The sequence below is a fragment of the Malus domestica genome, chromosome 03, assembly GCF_042453785.1.
Source record: "Malus domestica chromosome 03, GDT2T_hap1".
NCBI classification, from domain to species: Eukaryota; Viridiplantae; Streptophyta; class Magnoliopsida; order Rosales; family Rosaceae; genus Malus; species Malus domestica.
Genome location: NC_091663.1, coordinates 1,427,895 through 1,452,106, shown reverse-complemented (window position 1 = coordinate 1,452,106; position 24,212 = coordinate 1,427,895). Strand labels below are relative to the sequence as shown.

The following is a 24,212-nucleotide window of genomic DNA, read 5'->3' as shown; positions in this document are numbered from 1 at the left end:
CAACCCAAGGAGTAAGCTCACCCTGATATGAGTTTACAACGTTTGGCCCATTTAATTGTTCTCCCCCTCCCTGTCCACAAATCAAAGCAAAAACAAAATTGAGTAAACAAGAATTTCCTTTTGGTACATGCGCCGAGACATTTCTGGTTCGAGTAATGCTTGGCTCCTCAAGGTTGGGATAGGTTTTTCCTCAAACCGTTCATGGCTGACAGGGTCGTCTTTTGAGATTTTGGGGACCATGTGCGAAACTCATAAAAAAGGCCCTTCTTATAAGACATCTTAAAAAAAATTGAACAACAATATCGAAATAAACTTTAAAACTAACTAACCATCTATTTCTAAATATTATTAAATGTAAAGAAAGATACAAAGTAACAATAGTACTATTAACTAACAATAGCTCCTTTTTGAGATTGAGTCAATTGTTCAACTTTTCTTTTTCTTTGACGCTTCAAGTAGTCAGATGAATATTTTCTAAATGAAAAACATTGAAATTTAAAATTTTAACATCTCCAACACAATCATAACATAAACATTCTAACTAGAATCAAAGACAATGAAAATAAACATTTAAAGTTGAACTAAAATCATCAATCAAGTCTTCCAAAGTCCAAACTAACAACCTCACAACACAAAAATCGTACAAATGACTTAGAAAAGTTAAATTGTATGATGTTGTTCAAAGATCAGGGTTGTTTGCTTGTAACTGCATGTTGACAACTTGATTAGTAAAAGTAATGCGTGGGTGGATTTATTTAGTGTGTGTTGGATTCTTTTTCATCACAAATTATGCAAGTAATCTACCCGAAATAAATGTTTATGGATTCTGTTACATGTTATATGAGAGTAGATTTGGAAAAGAAAGTTGGGGCAGAAGTAGACAGTGCTATGGAGATGGATGTAGGTACTTCAGGAGGAGGTTTGGTTTCGGAACCTTATATGGGGGAGAAATAATAGGTTAGGGTTTAGAGTTTTTATAGGCTTTTTTTTAATATTTTGAGCTTAAAGTTTGGCAACACATTGGGTTTAGCACATTTTAACTTACAAATTGGGTTTAGAAAATAATACCCAAAACAAATAATTAAATAAAAAAATTAATTTAATTAATTCGGTTCAGTTCGATTTCTATATCACTAAAATCGAACCGAACCAAAAGAATTCGGTTCGGTTCGGTTTTTTCAATTCGGTTCGGTTTTTTCGGTTTGGTTTTCGGTTTTTTTCGGTTTTCGGTTTTTTGAACCCACCCCTAATCACCAGTCTGAATAAATAAAAAATTATGTCATGCATGACCTGCAACATTATGTCATGCATAGAATTCATCTACATTTTCTGAGAAGTTCTTTGTGATTGTGACTGTAACCTCTAAAGAAGACATACCATTTTATTTAAAGGAAAACTAATGAAAAGGGCTTGAAAACTTTGAGTTTTAATGATAAGGACAAAATAAAGGGTAAAGTGAATAGTAACAGGATTGACTTTTTAGTGTAAAAATGTCGTTTTTCATTAAAGTGAACAGTACCAGGTGCTTTTCGTTAAAGTTCCTTTTATTTAATGATACTAGCATTGCGTAGTACAATAAATGAACAGTTTATATTGAAAATAAAAACGATTGTGGAAATTAAATATAATTGCTAAAACACTAGTAACACTAAATGCTACATAGCATTGAAGCCCCACACAGAGATAATATCAAAGTTATAGCATAGTTGCATTCCCAAATTGGAACTTTTTAAATATATTTTGGATTACATGTATAATTGCATCACTTGTCTATTGAAGAAGCTATTATGAGGCCATGGTTGTTAAGATTATGGCTTTCATACCCTTGTAAGGTGGTGATGGTGAATGTGATGAATTTATAAAAGGTTTTTGAGCTGAATTAATTAGAGGTAAGAGCCCTTAGAACCAAATAGTTGTTTAACATAAAATAAATGCTAAGGGGACTCTCTCAAAAGTAGGATTTTTTTATAAATTTTCTGTTATCTTACAGTTTAACGTCAATTTTCGTGCCAATATTTTAAAATATTTTGTCAAAAGTATGAGGTGGCAGGAAGTCTATAGAGTTTCACTTTTGAGAGAATTTCCTTAGTATTTCTCACTCCTGATTATAGTGGAGCAATAACTATCTTAAATATTATGGTTTTCTTTAACACCACTCTCGATCGTGAAAGATATGGGAGCTTCATTACATCATCATTCAATAAATTTAAAGATTAGCAAATTTTGAATGTCATCGCCTTGTTGGTTGTAACACTTTAAATAATAATAATAATAATCAAATAGATGCTAAAGTAGTGACATATTTCTAAGTTGAGTAGTCTAAATTAATTTGAATGCGTATCGACTATCTGCAAGGAATTAATACTATAGTAATTCTTGTGTTCCTAGCTAATATATTTGCAGTTGTTATTCCTTCAGCTCCAATGGTCTTGTGTGGCAAGATTCCCATGCAAATACCGCCCAAATATGCTGAAATGTTGCAAAAAGTAGTGACATATGGGATTAGTTGTGTATTTAGGCCAGCCAATGTACCAAGTACACACTTCACAAAAATATAGTCAATTACTCAAATATATGTGGTGCTCAATTGTTAAAAAAAAAAAGAGCAAAATATAGTCAATTGAATAATTAATTGGAAGGCCTTTTGAAGATCTTGTGAAGTAAACTTCCCTAGGCTTTAAACTTTTATTTTATTTATTACAAGTTATATTCTAGAATAAGGGGAGGAAGAGAGTTTGAAATTGAGACGTGGATGGAAGAGAAAGACCCTAACCATTAAAATAATCCACAAATTACTTCAAACTAATTGATGTATTGATTATGTGTCGGAAGTGCATGTAAAATAGTCACTGAATTGCCAAAAACCAAAAACAACAACAATAATAACAATCAAGCCTTATCTCATTTAGTGAGTGGCGTCGACCGTATGAGTTTTAGAATACCATTGCACTCAGTTTTGCACCAATTCTTTCATTAGCTCAAAGTGCTCCATACATTTTGTTAAAGTTTATTTCCAAATCTTTCTAAGCCTTATTACCGTCCTCTAAAAAAATAGTGCATACGATGATTGCACAATATATCTTATACTTTTACGCTTCATAGTAGATTAAAAATAAATAAATCAAAAGTCTTAGGGGGGTTGGGTTTTAATGTTCATAAGAATGACATAAGCATATATAGTGCTTCACTGAATTTAAAAAATAGGGACTAAATTATAAAACAAATTAAGTTAAAATGTTGGAAGGTCAAACATGCATATGATATAATGTTCCATATAAAAATGTAGTGTCATGATTAACAAAGCTTAGCTAGGGTTTCATAGTCTGCGGGTGGTATCGTATGATAATTGCATGTTGCATTCGGTCTATTCACGACCGAATCCCGTTTGTTGATAAAGACATGGAGGGATGATGCCATCATATAATGTCAATATTAAGAAAGAAACTATCACTCTGCCGTCCTAGCTACTAGTAACCCTTATAAATTAAAGGTTAGTTTTTTTTTTTTTTCTCGAAAATTAAACGTTGATGTCTAAATAGTTTTTGAGCAACGATTTCCTTTTCATTTTTTTAAGGGCTAGAGTCAAAATTAAAAGCTTAGAACCTAAAAAGAAACGAAGCGTTTCACAGGTGAATTGCACTAACAGGATTTTTCTACTTTCCGGACATAAACATTCTCCTTTCTCTGAGTCTAGCTTAAATTTTTTATTTTGTTTGTAATAAAAAAACGTTTTTCTTAATTATTAAAAAATAAGGTTAATTTGAGCAATTTCTTTTACAAAAAATAAAAAATCTTTTGAGATAACATTAAAGGGTCGTTTAATCCATTTCGTTTTTTATTTTTAGTCTAGAAATTAGAAACTTATTTGATAACTAATTTCAACTTTAGTTTTAAGAAAACCAAACAAAAATTCTGAAGCCAAAATTTTGAAAATTCAAAAGATTAGTCTTCACTTTTAGTTTAGTTTTCATTTCAAAATAAAAAAAATAATAAAAAAAAAACCAAAAGTAGTAACGAATCGAACTTTCAAAAATAAAATAAAAACAAAAATTTTAAACGAGAATATTATTAAATGTTTTACAAAAAAACAAAAAAACAAAAAAACAAAAAAACAAAAAAAAAAAAACCTAGACGCCCTTTTCGATTCGGCTGCAGTAGCATCAAATTGGCGGACCCAAATAGGATATAGCATAATACCCTTTCTGTTTCCCGTTCATACGATTTGACAATTGCAATGATCAAAGAAAATATTTGATTAATTCAATTTTCATATAAATTTAGGATGTCATTTTCTCAAAAAGGTTTCTTTGTTTATAACTTCACATGTGTCACCCAAATTGGAGAATTAGACACCCTCAAACTTACTGAATTTTGTAAAATGACAACTTACAAGCTTAGACAAAAGTTTAATTAAAATAAACTAGACCCAATTACCAGAAATAGCTTCCTCTCTATTATATATGCGTACCTTGTTGATTACATGATACATGTTAATTAATATATTTTTTAGTGTACCGAGAACACGACTTGATACACTAAGTATATATCGTAATACAAGTGTTTAGATATTTGAAAGAAAAAAAAATTTCTACCACGTGCACTATGACAGTTTAAAAGTCAAATTCTTTTTAACGGGACTTTTTTAGGTCAATCATTTAATCAAACAAAATATAAGTTATTGTATATGTCAATTTGGAATAGTACTTATAGGGGTGGTGTTAACCACACATTTCTTTTATCTTTTTTATAATATGTGTGAAAAATGATGATGAAACCAAATAAAAAGATGTCAACTTAAATGAACAACCTGTATTACAAAAATAAATAACACAACACTAAGTTGGACAAAGAATACTCAAATATTCAGATTCTGAAAACAAATTATAAGGAAACATATATATATATATATCGACATCATCTTATTTTTATATAAAAATAACATCATTTTATTTTGTAGAAAAAAAAATTATTGACAACATCTTAATGTTCCACCATTTATTTTGTAATGTCATTTTTACTAAAAAGGTCTTACTTAAAAGTTATATATCCCTCCCTTAAAAAATATTATTGGTCACTATATTTAATTAATTTGATCACTGTGTTTTAAATGTAGTTTAGACCAATTAATCATGACAATATACTCGTCGTTTTCCCCAAATTTGAGTTTCACTAGAACGAATTAGTATATTTTGAAAAATCACTTGTCAAGGGAAAATAAAAGAAATTATTCTATTATGTTTGATACACCTACCACATATTTGTGCTATTTCTCAAATAGAGGTAGTGTCCATCAATACATATGGATCTTGTTTGTATTAAAGAGATGGTACAAATATGTGGTAAGAGTAGTATTTTTGTATGACTACATTTAGAAATTATATTGTAAAAAAATTTCATTGCAGACAATATTCCTTTAAAATTTCTAAATGAGTTCTCAAGGTTCGTGGTGAGAGTCCCTAAATAAGAACTCTCAATGGAGATGCTCCTAAACCCACAACCCACCCTCCAATATTCCCCTCCGGCACAAAGTAGCAAAGCAGGATAAAGAAAATCATATAAAAACACTAAAATTGGTTTGTAATATCCGTCACCCCTCGACAGTATGCTTCTCCAAAATCCAACTTCCATATTACATAGTCCCCACAGATCCTTCTATTCTCCGGTATATCTTATTCCCTTTGTTTTTTCTTTTCGTTACGTGTCATTAATGGGAAAGTAAGGAATCTGACTTGGGCTTAATCCCGGCGAATGACCACAATGTAGCACCTAAACGATTTTTAAGCGTTGGCCTAGGACGATTTTTAGAACAGTAGTTCTAGGTAATACGAAACCGCTTTATACTTCAAAAGGGTATTTTCTAAGGTTTAGCTAGGGTGCCCTTCAACTATTATAAATAATGACGGTATTTTAAGCAGACAACGAGAGAGAAAGAATGGGAATCAAATTAAAAGCCACTCTAGTTAATTAAATTCTTCAAATTAGGTTATTCCATTACAGATTTTTGATAATAAACACGGGGAGGTCATGAAGGGAACTCATTCCCATTCTTTTCATTCATTTTAATGATAAGTAAACGAGTAACTATAATGATAAGTAAATACATGCACGTAACATTATTTTATTCAAATTATAACACGTTAATTTGTCTTTAACCAATATTTCTACAAATGTGACATTAATTATGTCATCCACTCTTATTATAACACGAAAATAGTACATAACGCAAGGTATGGCTTGGATGTTGCCTAGTACTCAGTTGAGTATTTTAACCGTTGAATTTAAATTTTGTATTTCGGATATGGTTAAAAACTTCTCCCAAGAGAATATATTGAATATTGGACAGGTGTCCGACGTTTTCAATACAAATGACAACGTTTGTGAAATATAAAGCAGGAAACTCAGGAATATCGGTATCTTTGGATTATAAGTTCTCGAAGTCACCGAGGACGTTGGGATTTTCGGAAACAGTCTGGGAGGTTTTGTCTGTTTGTTGTTGGCGGGAAGAGGCATCTGGGTTGATTTAAATACTGAGAAAATTGTAAGGAAAAAAAATGAGATCAGCAGCTAACTTTTTTCTGCGTGGAAGAACGGCTTTTTACCATAGTTACATGCCATTTGGCATTCAACTGGATCAACCCAAATTGCCCAGGTGAGTCCTTTTCATGGTCGTGGTGATTTAACAATTATCTGGGTGTGGAAATTACAGGAGAGAGAGAGAGAGAGAGAGAGAGAGAGAGAGAGAGAGAGAGAGAGAGAAAGGGAGAGGGGGTTGGTAACTTGGTAGTACATATGAATGTGTAGGTGGGTGGGGAGCAGAGGAAAATTTATGCTTATGAAATGTTTGATCTTTGGTCCGAAAGAGAGTAGATTAATGATAGAAGTAGTGAAGTGTGTTAATGTGTTGGCTGTAGATTGTGAATTGGAGTGTAGAACTCGTTTCTGATGTTAAATGGGTGGGTAAAGATCGGTGCTTTCTTTCGATATTCCTTTCGTGTTTGTGTATAATGTGTTGGCAATATATTGCGAATTGGAGTGTACAACTAGTTTGTGATGCTAAAAGGGTGTGTAAACATCTGTGCTTTCTTTCGATATTGTTTCCGTGTTTGTTTTCTGAACTTGAGGTGGTAATGGTGTTGCAGGGACTATTTCGTAGAGTATAGCGAGTTGATCAAGCTGCTGCCTTTGGAAGGCGTAAACTATATATTCTACTATCTTTGCATTTCTTGCAAGTGCAAGGTATGTTTTTGTTCACCTCTCTAGTCTTTGCCTTTGTGTCTGCATTTTTGCTATATGCATCAGAAGATAAGTGATTCGCTCGTGTGAGATGCAATAGCTATTGCACCCTCTTATTCGACTCAAATGTATGAATAGCATACGTTCATCTTCTACTTGCCATTCCAATCTGCGCACTAAAATGACCTTCTGTTCTTATAGCCAAAAGTCAGATTGTTATATCAGTTCATACTATATCGAGTCTGACAGAGAATTTTCGAAGCACATGGTGCTGTGTTTATGTATGAAATGTGAAACTTACAGCACATATTTCTACTTTAGTCAGCAATGGATCACTTGGACGTTGTCCAAATCCAGAAAGATCTGCAAGGTTTTCACCTCTTTCGTTTTGATGATCCAACCTTCCATATTCCCCATCTTGATGTTTTCCCTTTTCTGGCTACTGTACAGATTTTTTGTCATAAGGAAAGACAAATAGCTAATATGGCTTTTTATTCTTTGTGATATAATAAATGATGTAAGCCAAGATGTTCTAATCATTCATTGTTATATATATTGGTGGACTGTCTGCACATGAAATCTTATATGAGTTATAAAAAGTATGAATACGTACCTTGCTCCAATTTCAGCCTTCTAGATTTGAAGCTGCATTTGAAATATCAGGTTTTCCCATCATCGGTTTCTTATCTTTGTTCTTCTCACTGTCCTTAGTGGATAGTTGCACAGATTCCCTTGTTTCATGTAATAACAAACAATGATACAAACAAGAGTTCGGTTTCTAGAACTGTAGATTTGGGTTTATCACCAATTGTGGTTACAAACCTTAACTGGGAGTTAGAACTAGAACAAAGTTGAACTCGGTTTGTTATTTGATCTCAATAGGCACGGCCAGAAGGCTTGAACGACAAGGGAGATGGACCCTGGAAAATCAGTAGAAGACCAGTTCTCCGGGCTGCATCCATGCCTTCCACTGAATACAAGAATTGCGATAGTAGGCGGTGGTCCAAGTGGTTTATCATCTGCTTATGCACTGGTGAAGCTTGGTTACAGCAATGTGACCGTGTTAGAGAAGCACCATACCGTTGGTGGCATGTGTGAATCAGTCGATATTGAAGGTGAGAAACATAAGACTGTCTTTTGTGCCTGCTTTGTTATGTAATTGAGTTTGACAACATGTACACTATCTTAACAGGGAAAATTTATGATCTCGGTGGTCAAGTTCTTGCTGCAAACAGCGCCCCTGTCATCTTTCACTTGGCAAAGGAGACTGGGTCTGAACTAGTAGAAATGGACTCCCACAAGCTTGCGCTTATTGACAAATCAGGGCAGTATCAAGATATTAAAGTTGCAGATGATTATGTATCGGTGATCACACTGACGTTGGAACTCCAGGTTGGTACCTAGTATCTTACACCCTGTTTTATTTCTTGATTTCTCTGCTCCGCAATACTGATATCTCCATTTTACCTTTGATAGGATAAGGCAGCAAAGTCAGGTCGAATTGGGGTCCATGCTGTGAGTGAATATGCGTCAGACTTAACTCCTGTATATCTTGAACGTCAAGGATTTAGTTCTATTCCCAAATCTGTGGCTTATGGATACACGGCTTCTGGTTATGGGTTTGTTCAAGACATGCCTTATGCCTACATTCATGAGTTCACACGAACTTCCATGGCTGGAAAAATTCGCCGTTTCAATGGTGGATATACAAGTCTTTGGGAGAAGATCAGTAAATCACTCCCAATGGTTCACTGCAACACCGAAGTGTTGGCAATCAGACGCTATTCCGATAGTGTCAGTGTTGACGTAAAAAGTTGTGATGGAGAAGTTAAAGCTCTGGAATTTGATAAGATAATCATTTCTGGTTCCTTCCCTTTAAATAACGGAAAAATTTACAGATCACCACCTTCACAACCAACAGGTTTATTTTTTACTCCCGCTCCCTTTTTCTTCATTTATTATCATTGCTATTCCTTTTTATCTTCTTTATATGCCTAACAAAGAATGCTCGTAACAGAACGTGGAAGTGAAGTAATGGAGATGGGTGATGTTGAAAAGGAGTTGTTCAGTAAAGTGCAGACAATTGACTACTACACTACAGTTTTGAAGGTTAAAGGGATCGAAGATTTGCCGATAGGCTTCTACTATTTTGAAGAATATATGAGCAATCCTGCAACAATTGGAAATCCAGTTGCAATGCAAAAGTTCTATGCTGACACTGATGTTTTATTATTCTGGTCTTATGGAAATTCTGTTGATGTTACGGGACCAACTGTAACAGAGCTTGCACTTGATGCTGCCAAGCTTATAGGAGCAGAAGTTACAGAGGTGGTTCTCCAACGACGATTTAAGTATTTTCCTCACGTCGGCAGCCAAGGTACGTAATGATTTGCTTTTACACCATCTATCCCTACCGATTAGGAATGCTAATTTTAGTTTTTTCTATACAGAGATGAAGGATGGCTTTTATGAGAAATTGGAATCTGAACTTCAAGGCTTCAGGAACACTTACTATGTCGGCGGTCTTATGGCTTTTGAACTGACGGAGAGAAATTCTTCATATGCTATGGGTTTAGTCTGCAAGCACTTTGCAAATGACAACCCTGTGCCAAAGTTTCCTTATGCTAAGGTAACCCCACATCTAAATATTCAGTGTAATGCATACAAAATTCAAATTGAACGAATGGAAATTCAGATTTGATGAAAAACTCCTTACATAGTATAAACACGTCTCTTGGCAGAGTTTGTTTGCGTTGCAACAACAGTGGGGAGGAAGCCCTAAAAGCATGACTGAATTACCAGGAGTGGAGTTCCCGAATCTGTCTTCCCTCGATGGCTATCTGAAGCACTGGGGAGCTCACGGAGTCACTCAAAACAAGACACTCTATACTTGGATCAATGAAGAAGGGGCGGTAGTGAGCCAGCGAACTTATGCAGAACTTCATGCCAATGCTTCTTGCATTGCTCAAAAGCTCTTGACATGCAAGAAACCAAGAATCAGGCCTCGTGACAGGGTTCTCCTGGTCCATGTCCCAGGTCTGGACTTCGTAGATGCTTTCTTTGGGTGCTTAAGAGCTAACGTCTTACCAGTCCCAGTTCTACCTCCAGATCCTTTACAAAGAGGCGGTCAAGCACTTTTGAAGATTGAAAACATCGCTAAATCATGTGGTGCAGTAGCAATTCTTTCTACCATTAGTTATCATTGGGCTGTCCAGGCAGGTTCCGTTAAAAATATAATCTCATTGACAGCTAAAAAGCCAAAATCCACAGCTCGGTGGCCCAATCTTCCTTGGTTACATACAGATTCTTGGATTAAGAACTCCAAGAATGTGGTTGTGGAGGATTTCAAAGATGAATTTGAACCACAGCCTGATGAAGTATCCTTTCTGCAGTTCACATCTGGTTCGACTGGCGATGCTAAAGGAGTCATGATAACTCACGGTGGGCTCATTCACAATGTGAAGTTGATGCAAAGGAGGTACAAGAGCACCTCAAAGACAGTTCTAGTTAGCTGGCTCCCTCAGTACCATGACATGGGGCTGATCGGAGGACTTTTCACAGCTCTTGTTAGTGGTGGAACTGCAGTTTTATTTTCCCCATTGACGTTCATCAGGAACCCATTGTTGTGGCTCCAAACCATGAGCAAATATCAGGCTACTCACAGTGCTGGCCCCAACTTTGCCATTGAGCTAGTCGTTCGAAGGCTGGAGTCGGAGAAAAACAGGAAATACGACCTTTCTTCCATGAAATTCCTGATGGTTGCTGCTGAACCAGTTAGGCAGAAAACTCTGAAAAGATTTGTCGAGCTCACTTGTCCTTTTGGTTTTTCTCAAAAGGTGATGGCACCTGGCTATGGCTTGGCAGAAAATTGTGTGTTTGTCAGTTGTGCATATGGTGAAGAGAAGCCTATCATGGTAGATTGGCAAGGAAGAGTTTGTTGTGGGTATGTGAATCCCAACGATGAAGATGTTGACATCAGAATAGTTGATCCAGAGAGTGGTGAGGAGCTCAAAGAAGCAGGAAAGGAAGGAGAGATATGGATCAGCAGTCCCAGTGCTGGAATTGGGTACTGGGGTAGGGAAGAACTAAGCCAGAAAACTTACAGAAACAAGCTTCCTGACTATCCTGGACGTATCTACACTAGCACGGGGGACTTGGGACGGATAATTGACAGAAAATTGTTCATCACTGGAAGAATCAAGGATCTCATCATTGTAGCTGGAAGGAACATTTACTCAGCAGATGTAGAGAAGACAGTGGAGAGCGCATCAGAAGTTGTACGTCCAGGTTGTTGTGCTGTCATTGCTGTTCCGATGGAAATCCTATCAATGAAAGGTATTTCTGTTCCAGATAATGCTGACCAGGTTGGTTTGGTTGTAATTGCGGAGGTTAGGGACGGTAAACCTGTTGGCAAGGATGTTGTTGAACAAATTCAAGCTCGTGTTGCAGAAGAACATGGGGTTACCGTTGCTTCTGTCAAGATGATCAGGCCAAAAACCATTAGTAAGACAACGTCAGGAAAAATCAAAAGATTCGAATGCCTCCAACAGTTTACTGATGGAACATTGAACGTTGTTCCAGAACCAATTCTAATAAAGAAAAAACTGATGCGGTCCTTCACTACAGGAACATGCAAGGAGGGAATAACCCCTCGTCCTCAGTTTGTGAAAGGTTCTCCACTACCAAGCCCCAAGATAAGTAATAAAGATATCGTAGACTTCTTGAAACGCCTAGTTTCCGAGCAGACTGGTATTTCAATCAACAAAATCTCAAACACTGAAAGTCTCGTGTCTTATGGAATCGATTCAATTGGTGTGGTCAGGGCAGCTCAAAAACTTTCTGACTTTCTTGGAGTGCCCGTAGGAGCTGTGGATATTTTCACTGCAACTTGCATTGCAGACTTGGCAAGCTTCTCGGAGAATCTGGTAATGAATTCTCAACCTCAACTGTCAACAACTCCATCCAATGTTCCACTGCTTGAGACTGAGACTGATTCTGCTGAGCTTGTGATGGAACTTCCTGAATCTCACCACTTGGTGATCTGGTCATTCCAACTTCTGGCTCTTATTTACGTTGCTTTTATGCTCTCCATTCCTGCATACTTATCCGTATCTGCCTTTATGAATTGCGTCTCAGCCACCCATGCATTGGTAGAAGGAATTCCCTATTTAGACTATTTGACCCTTCTGACTTTTGCTCCCCTTGCTTGGATGTTCTGCATACTTTCTACCTGTGTTTCAATTGGTTTCTTGGGGAACTCTTTCTTAAAACCAAACTATGCCCTGAACCCCGAGGTTTCCATCTGGTCTGTAGATTTTGTTAAATGGTGGGCTCTTTACAAGGCCCAAGAAGTTGCTTCAAAAGTTTTGGCAGAGCATCTGCGAGGAACTGTGTTCCTCAAGTATTGGTTTGAGATGCTTGGAGCTAGGATTGGATCCTCAGTTTTGCTTGATACAGTTGATATAACAGACCCATCTCTGGTTTCAATTGGAGATGGAGTGGTGATCGCAGAAGGGGCTTTGATTCAAAGCCACGAAGTTAAGAATGGAGTGTTAAGCTTCCTCCCGATAAGAATTGGCCAAAACTCATCAGTTGCCCCCTACGCGGTTGTCCAAAAGGGAACTATTCTGGGAGAAGAGCTTGAGGTAATGACCTTGCAAAAATCTGGAGGCAAATCTGCTGTCAAGGCTACAAATCTTCAGAATGTAAGTCGTTTCTTCTGCATGATTATCCAAACATCATGAATTCTAGTCTTTTTTCTAATCATGATTTGTTTTTTTCTTATCTCGTAATTATTTTGAAATTAAAATTTTTAATTTCCTTACCTATGGAGCTGATATACACTGATTATATGTCGATATTCGATGTACAACACTGCTGTATAGTTTATTTATATTAATTCATGAATGCTTTTTCATGCAATCAAACTTAGAAACTGATATCAACTCAATTGGTTTCTTTACATGATTTCAGGGTAAAACACTACCAAATGTTACGAAGGAAACTCAAGATGTGGCTGTTTACCAGTTCATAGGCATCTACATAGTTGGTTTGCTCAGTACTCTTTCTGCTTCTATTGTGTACTTGGTCTACATTTGGATGTCTCAAAAGCCTCTTTCCCCTCAAGAATTTGCATTTGCTTGCTTATTTGGGGCCTTTCATTGGATGCCTTACACCGTCGTAGCATATGCCACCATGTTTTCTAATGTCCCATTAGGCATAATTTACTCATCCATCTCATTGGCAGTTGTGTATTTGGCTTATGGCATAGTACTCAGCTTCCTCACAGGCGCTTTGACCCGTCTTATTTCTAGTAACCAAGAGAAAAAGACGACCCATTTTAGAACATGGCTTTGCCATCGAATCACCATTGCCTGCCACCTCAGATTTGCTAAGCTCCTGTCTGGAACCGAAGCCTTCTGCATGTACATGCGCCTTCTCGGTGCAAAGGTTGGGAAACATTGTTCTGTCAGGGCCATCAACCCAATTTCAGACCCGAAATTGATTTCACTCGGCTCTGGTGTCCATCTTGGTGATTTCAGTCGGATCATTGCTGGGTATTATTCCTCTCATGGGTTTGTTAGTGGGAAAGTTGAGGTGCATGATAATTCGGTAGTTGGGAGTGAAAGTGTAGTCCTTCCTGGTTCAGTTCTTCAGAAAGATGTTATTCTTGGTGCACTGTCAGTTGCACCGGTGAATTCAGTGCTCCAAGCGGGTGGTGTTTACATTGGGTCTCAAACTCCAATGATGATCAAGAACACCATGCATTCGTTGGACGATAGAATAGAAGAGATGGATATGAAATATAAGAAAATTGTCGGTAACCTTGCTGCAAATTTGGCTGCCACAACTCTGAAGGTTAAGTCAAGATATTTCCATCGAATCGGTGTTAGTGGGAAGGGAACCTTGAAGATCTATGACAACATCAAAGGCTTGCCAGACCATAAAATCTTCTGCCCAGGAAAGAGATACCCTGTCATAGTTCGGCACAGCAACAGCTTGAGCGCTGATGATGATGCAAGGATTGATGCACGTGGTGCAGCTGTAAGAATACTTTCAGATGAAACTAGTGACTCTTCACTCTTTGACCTGACACTGAAGACAGGAAATGCATTCTACGCCCGCACAATTGCCGATTTTGCAACATGGCTTGTCTGTGGGCTTCCTGCACGGGAGGAGTATGTTAAGCGAGCCCCACATGTGCGTGACGCAGTATGGACTTCCTTGCGCCATGCAAACTCATATGCTGAACTACATTATTACTCGAATATCTGCAGGCTGTTCCGGTTCGAAGATGGACAAGAAATGTATGTCAAGTTCAAGTTGAGGCCTTCTGACGAGAATATTAGCGAGGAAGCCGGTAAGGTGGAGCCAATTGGAATTCTTCCACCTGATACAGGTGCAATTCCGAGGAATGATAATGATACTCGTCCTCTACTTTTCCTTGCTGAAGATTTCCAAAGCCGTGTGAACGCCAAGGGAGTTCGTTATATTTTCCAGTTACAGGTCCGGCCAGTTCCACATGATGAAGCTGCACGTGACATTGCACTTGACTGCACAAAACCGTGGAGTGAGTCTGAGTTCCCATATATTGATGTTGGAGAGGTTAGCATCAACCATAATCTGTCTGCAGAACAATCAGAACAGTTGGACTTCAATCCCTTTCTTCAATGCCATGAAGTGGATGTCATCCGAGCTTCATCATGCTCCCAGAGCGCTTCTATTGATCATGGGCGTTCATTGATCTATGAGATCTGCCAACACCTGAGGAACGGTGCACCCCTTCCAGAGGCATGGAAGATCTTCATAGAGCAATCCGATGTCAAAGTAGACCTCTCCGGTTGTCCGATGGCAGCAGCATTGATGAAAAAAGACGCGCAAAACGTGACGCTGGAAAGAACTTTGTTTCAGACTCTATGGGCCACTTTTGCTCAACCTCTACTACAAACCGTGCTGCCTCATTTCCTGCTGGCGTTAGTAATCTACGCTCCTTTGAACTGGATGCTGCACTTAAAGAATGCTCAAAAAGTAGCTCTGCATTGGTTGTTTCCGTTGTTTTGGGTCTCTTCCGGTCTTTTGGCCGGATTAGCTTGTGTTGTGGCTAAATGGTTACTAGTCGGAAAGAAGAAAGAAGGGGAAACTGTGCACATTTGGAGCATAGGGGTCTTTCTGGACACTACATGGCAGGCTTTTAGAACCCTAGTTGGGAGCTATTTCACGGAAATGACAAGCGGATCAATTTTCTTCGTGCTGTGGATGAAGCTTATGGGTTCGGAGATTGAGCTGGACCAAGGCGCTTATGTAGACAGCATGGGAGCTTTGTTAAACCCGGAAATGGTGGAGATCGAGCGAGGCGGGTGCGTGGGACGAGAAGCTCTTCTGTTCGGACACATATATGAAGGTGATGAGGGGAAAGTGAAGTTTGGAAGGATCAGTGTCGGAGAAGGTGGGTTTGTAGGGAGTAGAGCTATAGCAATGCCAGGAGTGAGAGTGGAAGTTGGGGGAAGTCTCAGTGCTCTCTCACTTGCCATGAAAGAAGAAATTATCAAGTCAAGGTGAAAAGGGTTTTGATGCAATTCCATATATTTTATACTATGATAAATAAAACAGTTGCAACCCAATTTTAGACCTGGCAACATGTCGTGTTTTATCGTGCTCATGTGCGAAAGTTTTCTTAAACACATTCGTTAACTTATTGTGTGAAAATACTCTAGCTCATTTGCAAATTTTACATGTCATGTCGTTTTTCATCTTGCTTTCTCATCTTTCTTACGAACAAAACAACAAAGCATAAATAAAAAATCTTATTACACAATAAATTATTATGTCTAACTCGTTACCTAATAATGATATAAAAAAAATTTCTTTATACAATAAAGTCCCTCAAGATAATTATCCAAAAGAGATATATCTAGAAAATGTATCAGAAAACTTTAGTGTTACTATCTTGCAAAATTATGTTTCGTGAGTAAATATGACCCATAAAAATATGTACGTCAATGTGACATTGTTAAATCCCTTCTTTTATCTTGCCTCCCATCAAAAAATAGAACTGACTAATCCTAAGGCAAAAGGTCAAGAAACTCAGTGTCACTATTTTTGAACAACTTGAAGTTGGGTCTTCTTTTTCTATTATTACAGATACAATCAATTGTCAACTGTTCTTATCAGAATCAAAAATAAATTTGACTATAAATTTGACGAAAACTGTACGATATTTCTGACATTTTGTCGTGTTAACCCATTATAAACTCAAGCAAATTAAGCTCGACTCGAATCCTTAACTTTTCATGCATATCGGGATGTCGCGTCGTGCTTAATTTTGCTAAATATATGAGACTTCAACATTGGTGTAGTCTAGTTCATTATACCATATACACCTTAAGAAGTCGTGGACGTGGAGATATTTTAGTGGATTGGGAACACGGTCTGTTACATCAAGTGTTATAATAAAATTAATTTTTTTTTTTTGAAATTTTTAACTAATTGTATTATGACACTTAATTACATGATTGTGTTCTCAACCCACTGAAAAATCTCTCATGAATGTGGGATTCCAACATGACTTCAATCCAAGTCATCTTTTCTATCAATATATATGTAAATCAATAAACATAAATAAATATATATATATATATATATATATATATATATATATATATAAGGGCGGGATCCATGACACCACATTTTAGACACAAGTTATAAATCATTGGATTAATTCATTTTAATTGACCATGTCAATTTAAATTTCTTTTATCTAAATATTATACATTAAAAAAATCCTTAATTAAGATTTTTATTATCTTTCCTCTGCCATTAATTGTGATTATGTAGTGACCTAAAATTTAGAGAGAAAAAGTGAAGAGGGAAATTGAGAGAAAAGCTCGAAGAATTTTGTGATAGTATTTTTCATGCTTAACGCCTTTATTTATAGTATATTTAGTCTTGCTCTCTTAAGATCCTTATTTTGTTTCATTAGAAAACTCATTTTCTTATTTTTTTTATTAAGTTATCAAATATTTTAAGTCTAATTTTGTAGCTAATATGCATATCTTCTTCAAAACGAAGACCGAGAGCAGAACTCTATATATATGGATATAGAGATTTGCATGTGTCCCCATCTAGTAAATTGGGATGTCCGAAAGCAATCCATGGATCAAATTGTTATAAGAATATTATCTATGAATAATATTATTAAAATGCTTGCACTGAGAATACTTGATGCTTCCCGACCTCATTCCCAACTCAAGGCAATGATCGACACAGCTGATGACATAATTAAGGGAACTTTAACAAAAAGTTCCCGATACTATTCACTTTAACGAAAAATCACATTTTGATACTAAAAAATCAATCATGGTACTATTCACTTTACTCTTTATTTTGTCTTTATTGTTAAAACTCAAAGTTTTCAAGCAATTTTCATTAGTTTTTGTTATAATTAATACCTATTTACACCAATCGAATCAACTGAATTCTCATACCATCGCACACATTGGAAAGTATATTGTGTGTTTGAAATTGCGTATGAAATAGTTGATAGCACTTTCTAACAATGTTCGGCAAAAACATGAGGGCTCGTTCTTTAAAATCGTTTATACAAAAATGTTTTTGGATTCTAAAAGCACTCGAAGCAGAGAGAAACACTTCAAGTGTTTTTTTTTTTTAAATTCACTTGTACTTTTGTTAAGGATTGCTTCCAATAATATCTTCACCAAAAGCTCTTTCAGTTATTTTAAAAGCACTTCTAAACGAACTCTAAGAACATTTTTAAATTACAAAAGAGAATTTCATAACATGTAACCTCCCAATTGAGTCATAAGAGCTTTCACAATTTTTTCTTCCGCAGCTAGACATACAAACCTCCAAACTATCAAGAATTAGGTAGAGAGAGGGGATTAAGAAAGTAGAATTGCAGATTTGTATGTCTAGAGACATACAATTCTCTCTTTATATACATACGTGTGTCAAATATTATGTAAAAAAATGATGTCACAAATCTATCATATATATATATATATAGTGGTATTCCTTCCATTAATCATCGCAAATAACTATAAGAGTGGCATTGGATACATTGTTTTAGTGACCAATAAATTGATTTAGAATGAATTTAAAATTTTACACAATTAAACAAACAAAAGTAAACCTCTAAAAAGCTACCATAAGCACAAACAAATAATCACCATCAATATTGATCGATAACAATAAACGATAAAGGCAACAGAATTATGTTGGCAACCATCTAACGATAGTGTAGAATCCAATCAGAATATCAGCATGCATGCTAGGAAACGATTATTGGATAAGCCATGTTTTAGTGGGTGACAATTGATTATTTTATTCCTCCAATAGATCCTATGAAACCAGAAAAAAAAAAAAAAAAAAAAAAAAAGCAGGCAGACATTGTGGTTGGTGGCGTGTAAATCTTGTATGTATTGTATAATATTATTATAATTAATTGGATAAATGATTTTTAAACCCCACTAATTAAGTTCTCAGTATTAGTGGTCTCTATCAACTCCAACCAATGGTTTTTGTTAACTAAGTGCATCCAGTTAACTTCACTTAATACATTATAGATACGGTTAAGTGATATTCATTTTTATCAGTGATTTCCGTCAACTCCAACTAATGGTGATTAACTAACTAGATTCAGTTAACGTCAGTTAATACATTATACATATGGTCAAGTGATGTCCAAAATTGATTCAAGCTTGTCATGTGATGTTACTGTGTGACTGAGAAAGTAGTATTTGACAAAACTATCATGAGATAAATATTTGTAAACATTTATTATTGTTTGATATTTCTGAAAATTTTCAACCTCACGACATTATTTTATAATTTCATTTTTGTCAGGCTATTAGTCCGTTTGTTTAACCAAAAAATAAAAAGATGACATAAGTTGGAATTTCTAGAAATTTATTACCCTTACCAACAACATAAACAAATCAAGTCTACAACCATTATCGAAAATGCATAATAATTACTTAGGATCATCCCGAAAGAGCTAGCTGGCTTGTAGTGTCATCAATGAACCAAATCCATCTCATTTCGATGTTTTAAGGTTTAGGTTTTAGTTATTAAAATTATAAATAGAAGTCACCTATATAACAAGGATTAACGATGGATTTAATTAACAATTGACGTAATAAAAATGTTGCTTATTTGTAACCGAATGGTCACATGTTGGATTCGTAGAAACAACATATTTGTAAAGTAAGAGTAAGACAACGTAAGATAGACGTCTATGTCCACTCCCTTACACACTCGCAAAGCGGAAAAACTTGTTAGCTTAGGGTCTCCCTTTTAACCAGGGAGACCAGTGAGTAGCAACATTGCACTCCCTAGGGCAACAACGGACATCGTGAAAGTATTTCAATAAAGTTTGTGCCTCATCAAGCAAGTGCCATCTCCGACAAATATAAGATATCTCTTTTACAAATAGCTAGAAAAATGCTATTAGATTGTAGTATTAATTGTTGAAAAACATTAAACACTACTACACCAGTGCCAAATTATTATGTCACTATGCCAAGTTTTTGTATAGCGGTAATTGTTTTGATATAGTTGAAATAGGTTCATTTTTAACCCCTCGGGTGTTATGATTATATTTATATATGTGTGTTTTTTTTTCCCTTTCTTGGATCCCAATTAAGATAACTAGTAGTATTGACCATGTATGTAGACCAAATAACGGACAAATCCATCGAGGTATTTTCTTCATATACCAGCCAGTAAATATGAAAAAAAAGAAGAAATTTAATAAATAAAAAAAGGTAGTAAGTTGCTAATTGCTTAATTAGCGAATGGTTAGTAATTTTTTTTCTTTTTCTCTTTTACAAATAAAAAAAAAGAAAGAAAAAAAAATGGTAGCCTTATAAAATGATACATTGATTAGTTAATTTTTTGGTTAAATTAGTTAACTTCATTGTATGGTTAACATTTCTTTACACATTACGAATTTTATACGCCACAAAAAAAAAATTGAAGAAGAAAAAAGACACTGTAGAATTGTAAATATTAAAAAATAATTCACTCAAATTCCAAACGTAAAAATAAAAAATACGTTCACCTTAAAGAGAGAGGTTTAGTGCTATAAAGTATTTAGAAATGAGCCAAAATGCAACGCCTTAAATGTGCGGTCAGAACTTAACTAATAATTTTTCTATTAAAATAAAGTCAAAATGTATAGATTATCATGTTAAACTTAATTAGTGTATTAAGTTATATTAAAAAAAAAAAAAAAAAAAAAAAAAAAACCCTCTTGAAAATTCAAATAAAACGATGGTCATCCACAAATTAATAATTTCCTAGACGCGATGCAGGGGATCAAGGCCTCTGTCTTGGCAACTCAGACGAGTTCTCATCCATTTGTGAAGCCCTTTTTGTCGATTTTTCGGCCGCCGAGCACAATTCCCAATTCGCAACTCGCATTTTAGCATCTCCATCGCTTTCTCTCTCTAAAAAACACATTTGCTTTATCTCTCCTCTTTTAATTTCGCATTGAATTTTTTACCCTTTTAATTTTCGGAACAGAATTTGTCCAGCCATTTTGTATCCAATCGATCCCTTTTAGGGATTCAATTCCCCCATTTGGATTCGCCCTTCAGCTCCTTATATTCTCGGCTTCTCTGAGAAGAGAGAGAATTCCGTGACAGAAAAGAAGAAGAAATAAAAGCTCAGATTTTTAAGGTTTGCAGCAATCTTTGGATGCAAATTAAGATTAGATGGGTGACGTCGGAGAGATTGGACCTGATATCAGGTAAGAATTTCAAATAATTTTCTTTTGGGTTTCATTTTTATTGATTTTTTCGTGTGCCCAGTACTTCAGTTTTAATGGGGTTTCTGTAAATTTACCTTTTTTTTTTTTATGTTTCGTAATTTTTTGATCATATTTCTTGTTCATGGTTCTCTCTGAATTGTTTGCATGTTGATCAAAATCTGCTGTATTTAACGATATGAGGAATTGGGGATGTGGGTTTTTTTTTTATATGTTCTATGTGTGTGAGATTTTGGATTTTATACTATTTGTTTCATTTGTTGTAATCTAATTGTGTAGGAACTGTTAGAGGTAAATCATAGAAAAAGGTGGTTTTTTTTTTGTTTTTTTTTTGAGAAATGTTGGATTTGTATTGTCATCATTTCCCAAGCTCTGTTTGGCTGCTGAGAAAGTGTGGGGGAAAAAAAAGAGTGTCCACTTTACCAAGACTAATACAGCTGATTGCCTTTGATTGCTAAGAATAAAATTTTTCGTTTCAATTTCTTGCCGTCAAGTACCTCAGCAACCAGACACAGTGGGTTATTGTAGTTTTACTGATTGGAGCATTTTTTGACTGCTAATGACAGTTCGGATATAGAAGAAGACTTGAGGTGCGATAATATTGCGGAGAAAGATGTCAGTGACGAAGAGATTGAATCGGAAGATTTGGAGATGCGGATGTGGAAGGATCGAATCAAACTCAAAAGGCTTAGAGAAAGACAGAAACTTGAAGCTCAACAAGCTGCTGAAAAACAGAAGCCCAAGCAGACCTCTGATCAGGCTCGTAGGAAGAAAATGTCAAGAGCACAAGATGGGATTCTTAAGTATATGCTGAAGCTGATGGAAGTGTGCAAAGCTCGTGGTTTTGTGTATGGTATCATTCCTGAGAAGGGCAAGCCAGTGAGCGGTGCTTCAGATAACGTCAGGGCTTGGTGGAAAGAAAAGGTGAAGTTCGATAAGAATGGGCCTGCAGCCATAGCCAAGTATGAAGCGGAGTGTCTTGCCATGAGTGATGCAGATAATAATCGAAATGGGAATTCTCAGAGTATCCTCCAAGATCTACAAGATGCAACTCTTGGTTCTCTGTTGTCTTCTTTGATGCAACACTGTGACCCCCCTCAAAGGAAGTATCCGTTAGAAAAGGGAGTTCCACCACCTTGGTGGCCGACAGGAAATGAAGATTGGTGGGTCAAATTAGGGCTAGCCCATGGTCAGAGTCCTCCTTATAAGAAGCCGCACGACCTAAAGAAGATGTGGAAAGTTGGAGTGCTAACTGCTGTGATAAAGCATATGTCACCTGATATTGCAAAGATAAGGAAGCACGTCCGCCAGTCAAAATGCTTACAGGATAAGATGACAGCAAAGGAGAGTGCAATTTGGTTAGGGGTTTTAAGCCGAGAAGAATCTCTCATTAGGCAGTCTAGTAGTGATAATGGGACATCTGGCATTATTGAGATGCCACAAAGTGGCCGTGGTGAAAAGCAAGCTGCTGCTAGCAGTAACAGTGACTATGATGTTGATGGTACTGATGATGGGTTAGGGTCGGTTTCTTCATCCAAAGATGATATGAGGAATCAGGTGACGGATGTAGAGCCATTGAGCAAACTACGCAATAAGTCTCGTAATAATGTCCAAGATAAAGAGCAAGGTGAAAAGAAACCGAGGACAAAAAGGGCACGTGTCAGAGCAAGCCCTGTCGAACAACTTCCTGCACCATCTCCCAATGAGCATCTACATGTTCGAGGTGCATTGCCTGATATAAACCACACTGATGTACAGATGATTGGATTTCAGGTCCATGAGAATCAACAGGAAAATGGTGGCATTACAACTTTACGGCCGCTGGAGAACGATCTTGATGTCCAAGCACAAATACCTGCGCCTGAGTTTAACTACTACCCTGGTGTACCTTCTGAGAATGTAATTATGACACAGGGCATGCATGTTGGTGGAACACCCTTGCTTTATCATGGGGTGCAAGATGCTGACATGCATCATGGAGATACATTTAACCAGCATCATGGAGATACATTTAACCTCTTTAATCCATCGGCACAATATCCCCCAAGTCAAGACCAGCAGCTGCCTCAGATTGTAATGAATAAACCGCAGATTATACCAATGGATGGAATCCATGTACCAGTCCATAGAAATGGAAGTGAGATTGCTGGAGAAGATCAAAATTTTGTTCAAGACACATTTCAGAGTGAGCAAGACAGAACTGCCAATGCTAACTTTGGGTCTCCAATTGATAGCCTGTCGTTAGATTATGGATTATTCAACAGCCCATTCAACTTTGGAATTGATAGCACCGGTTCATTAGATGATCTTGAACTCGAAGAAATGATGGAGTACTTTGCGGCATAGTCTATTAGATCCTATATCCGCATGGCTTAGATTGTAAGTCATGTTTCAGTCTTATATTCTACCCTTTTTTATAACTTGTGTTCAGAATTTGATCAAGTGATTCTTATTTCTCAATGTTTCTCTGGCATCTTGTTAATAACTAGTCTTAATAATTTGATCAAGATTCTTACTTCTCAGTGTGTCTCATGGTACCTGTCTATAACCTGTGTTCAGAATTTGATCTAGATAATTATCTTCGTTTTAGGGACTGGAAAAATGTTGCATTCATCCCCCACCTGGGAATAAGTCTGTTGCTGTTTGTGTACAAATTCTTATATGGGTTTAATCATTCGTGTATTCCGAAACTTTAAGTTATGATTTTCTTTTTCTTTTTAGAACTCATAATTCTCCAACCAAAGTGAATGACATCTGAGTTTTCTCCAATAATCTTCAAAAAGAACGAAATGTTGGTTTCATGTAAATGAGTTGATCTCTTAGACTGGGTAAATGACTAAGTTATGATGATTTCTTCATTTCTTTGCACCAGATTACTTTTGATACAGCTATGCTCATATCTTGATATGCTCATATTTGTAGCTGTGACTGTACTGCATCCATTTTATTTGTTTTTCCTGCAATTTGACTTCCGTTTTTGGCTATTTACTTTATTCACAAATTCACAAAATGCCTGCTTTCGTATTAGTCCTTTCTCTCAGTAAGGTGGAAATGGTACATGCTATTATGTTGTAGTATCTTTGTGTAAAGGAATTGAGCCTAGTTTCTTTAGCGTATAACCGAGGCATTCCCCCCTCCCCGGTATATAGAATAGATCGAAGTTAGAAACGAATGACATCCCTTGAATTAGGAT

General features: G+C 36.3%; 3 protein-coding genes across 3 annotated transcripts; all 3 read left to right on the top strand.

The window, feature by feature from the left end:
* Positions 1 to 8,146: 8,146 nt before the first annotated feature.
* LOC114823845 (uncharacterized) lies at positions 8,147 to 9,618 on the top strand. The gene is made up of 4 exons (XM_029099322.2): positions 8,147 to 8,348; positions 8,426 to 8,625; positions 8,710 to 9,154; positions 9,251 to 9,618. Exons 1-4 carry the CDS (start codon positions 8,147 to 8,149, stop codon positions 9,616 to 9,618), a joined length of 1,215 nt encoding a protein of 404 aa, XP_028955155.2.
* Positions 9,619 to 9,727: 109 nt separating this feature from the next.
* Positions 9,728 to 15,983, top strand: LOC139194363 (uncharacterized). The gene is made up of 3 exons (XM_070818712.1): positions 9,728 to 9,862; positions 9,975 to 12,938; positions 13,207 to 15,983. Exons 1-3 carry the CDS (start codon positions 9,761 to 9,763, stop codon positions 15,790 to 15,792), a joined length of 5,652 nt encoding a protein of 1,883 aa, XP_070674813.1. The 5' UTR covers positions 9,728 to 9,760; the 3' UTR covers positions 15,793 to 15,983.
* A 4,492-nt stretch (positions 15,984 to 20,475) lies between these two features.
* LOC103429812 (ETHYLENE INSENSITIVE 3-like 3 protein) lies at positions 20,476 to 23,534 on the top strand. Its single transcript, XM_008367942.4, has 2 exons — positions 20,476 to 21,001; positions 21,586 to 23,534. The coding sequence occupies exons 1-2, from the start codon at positions 20,967 to 20,969 to the stop codon at positions 23,363 to 23,365; spliced, it is 1,815 nt and encodes a 604-aa protein (XP_008366164.3). The 5' UTR covers positions 20,476 to 20,966; the 3' UTR covers positions 23,366 to 23,534.
* Positions 23,535 to 24,212: the final 678 nt, after the last annotated feature.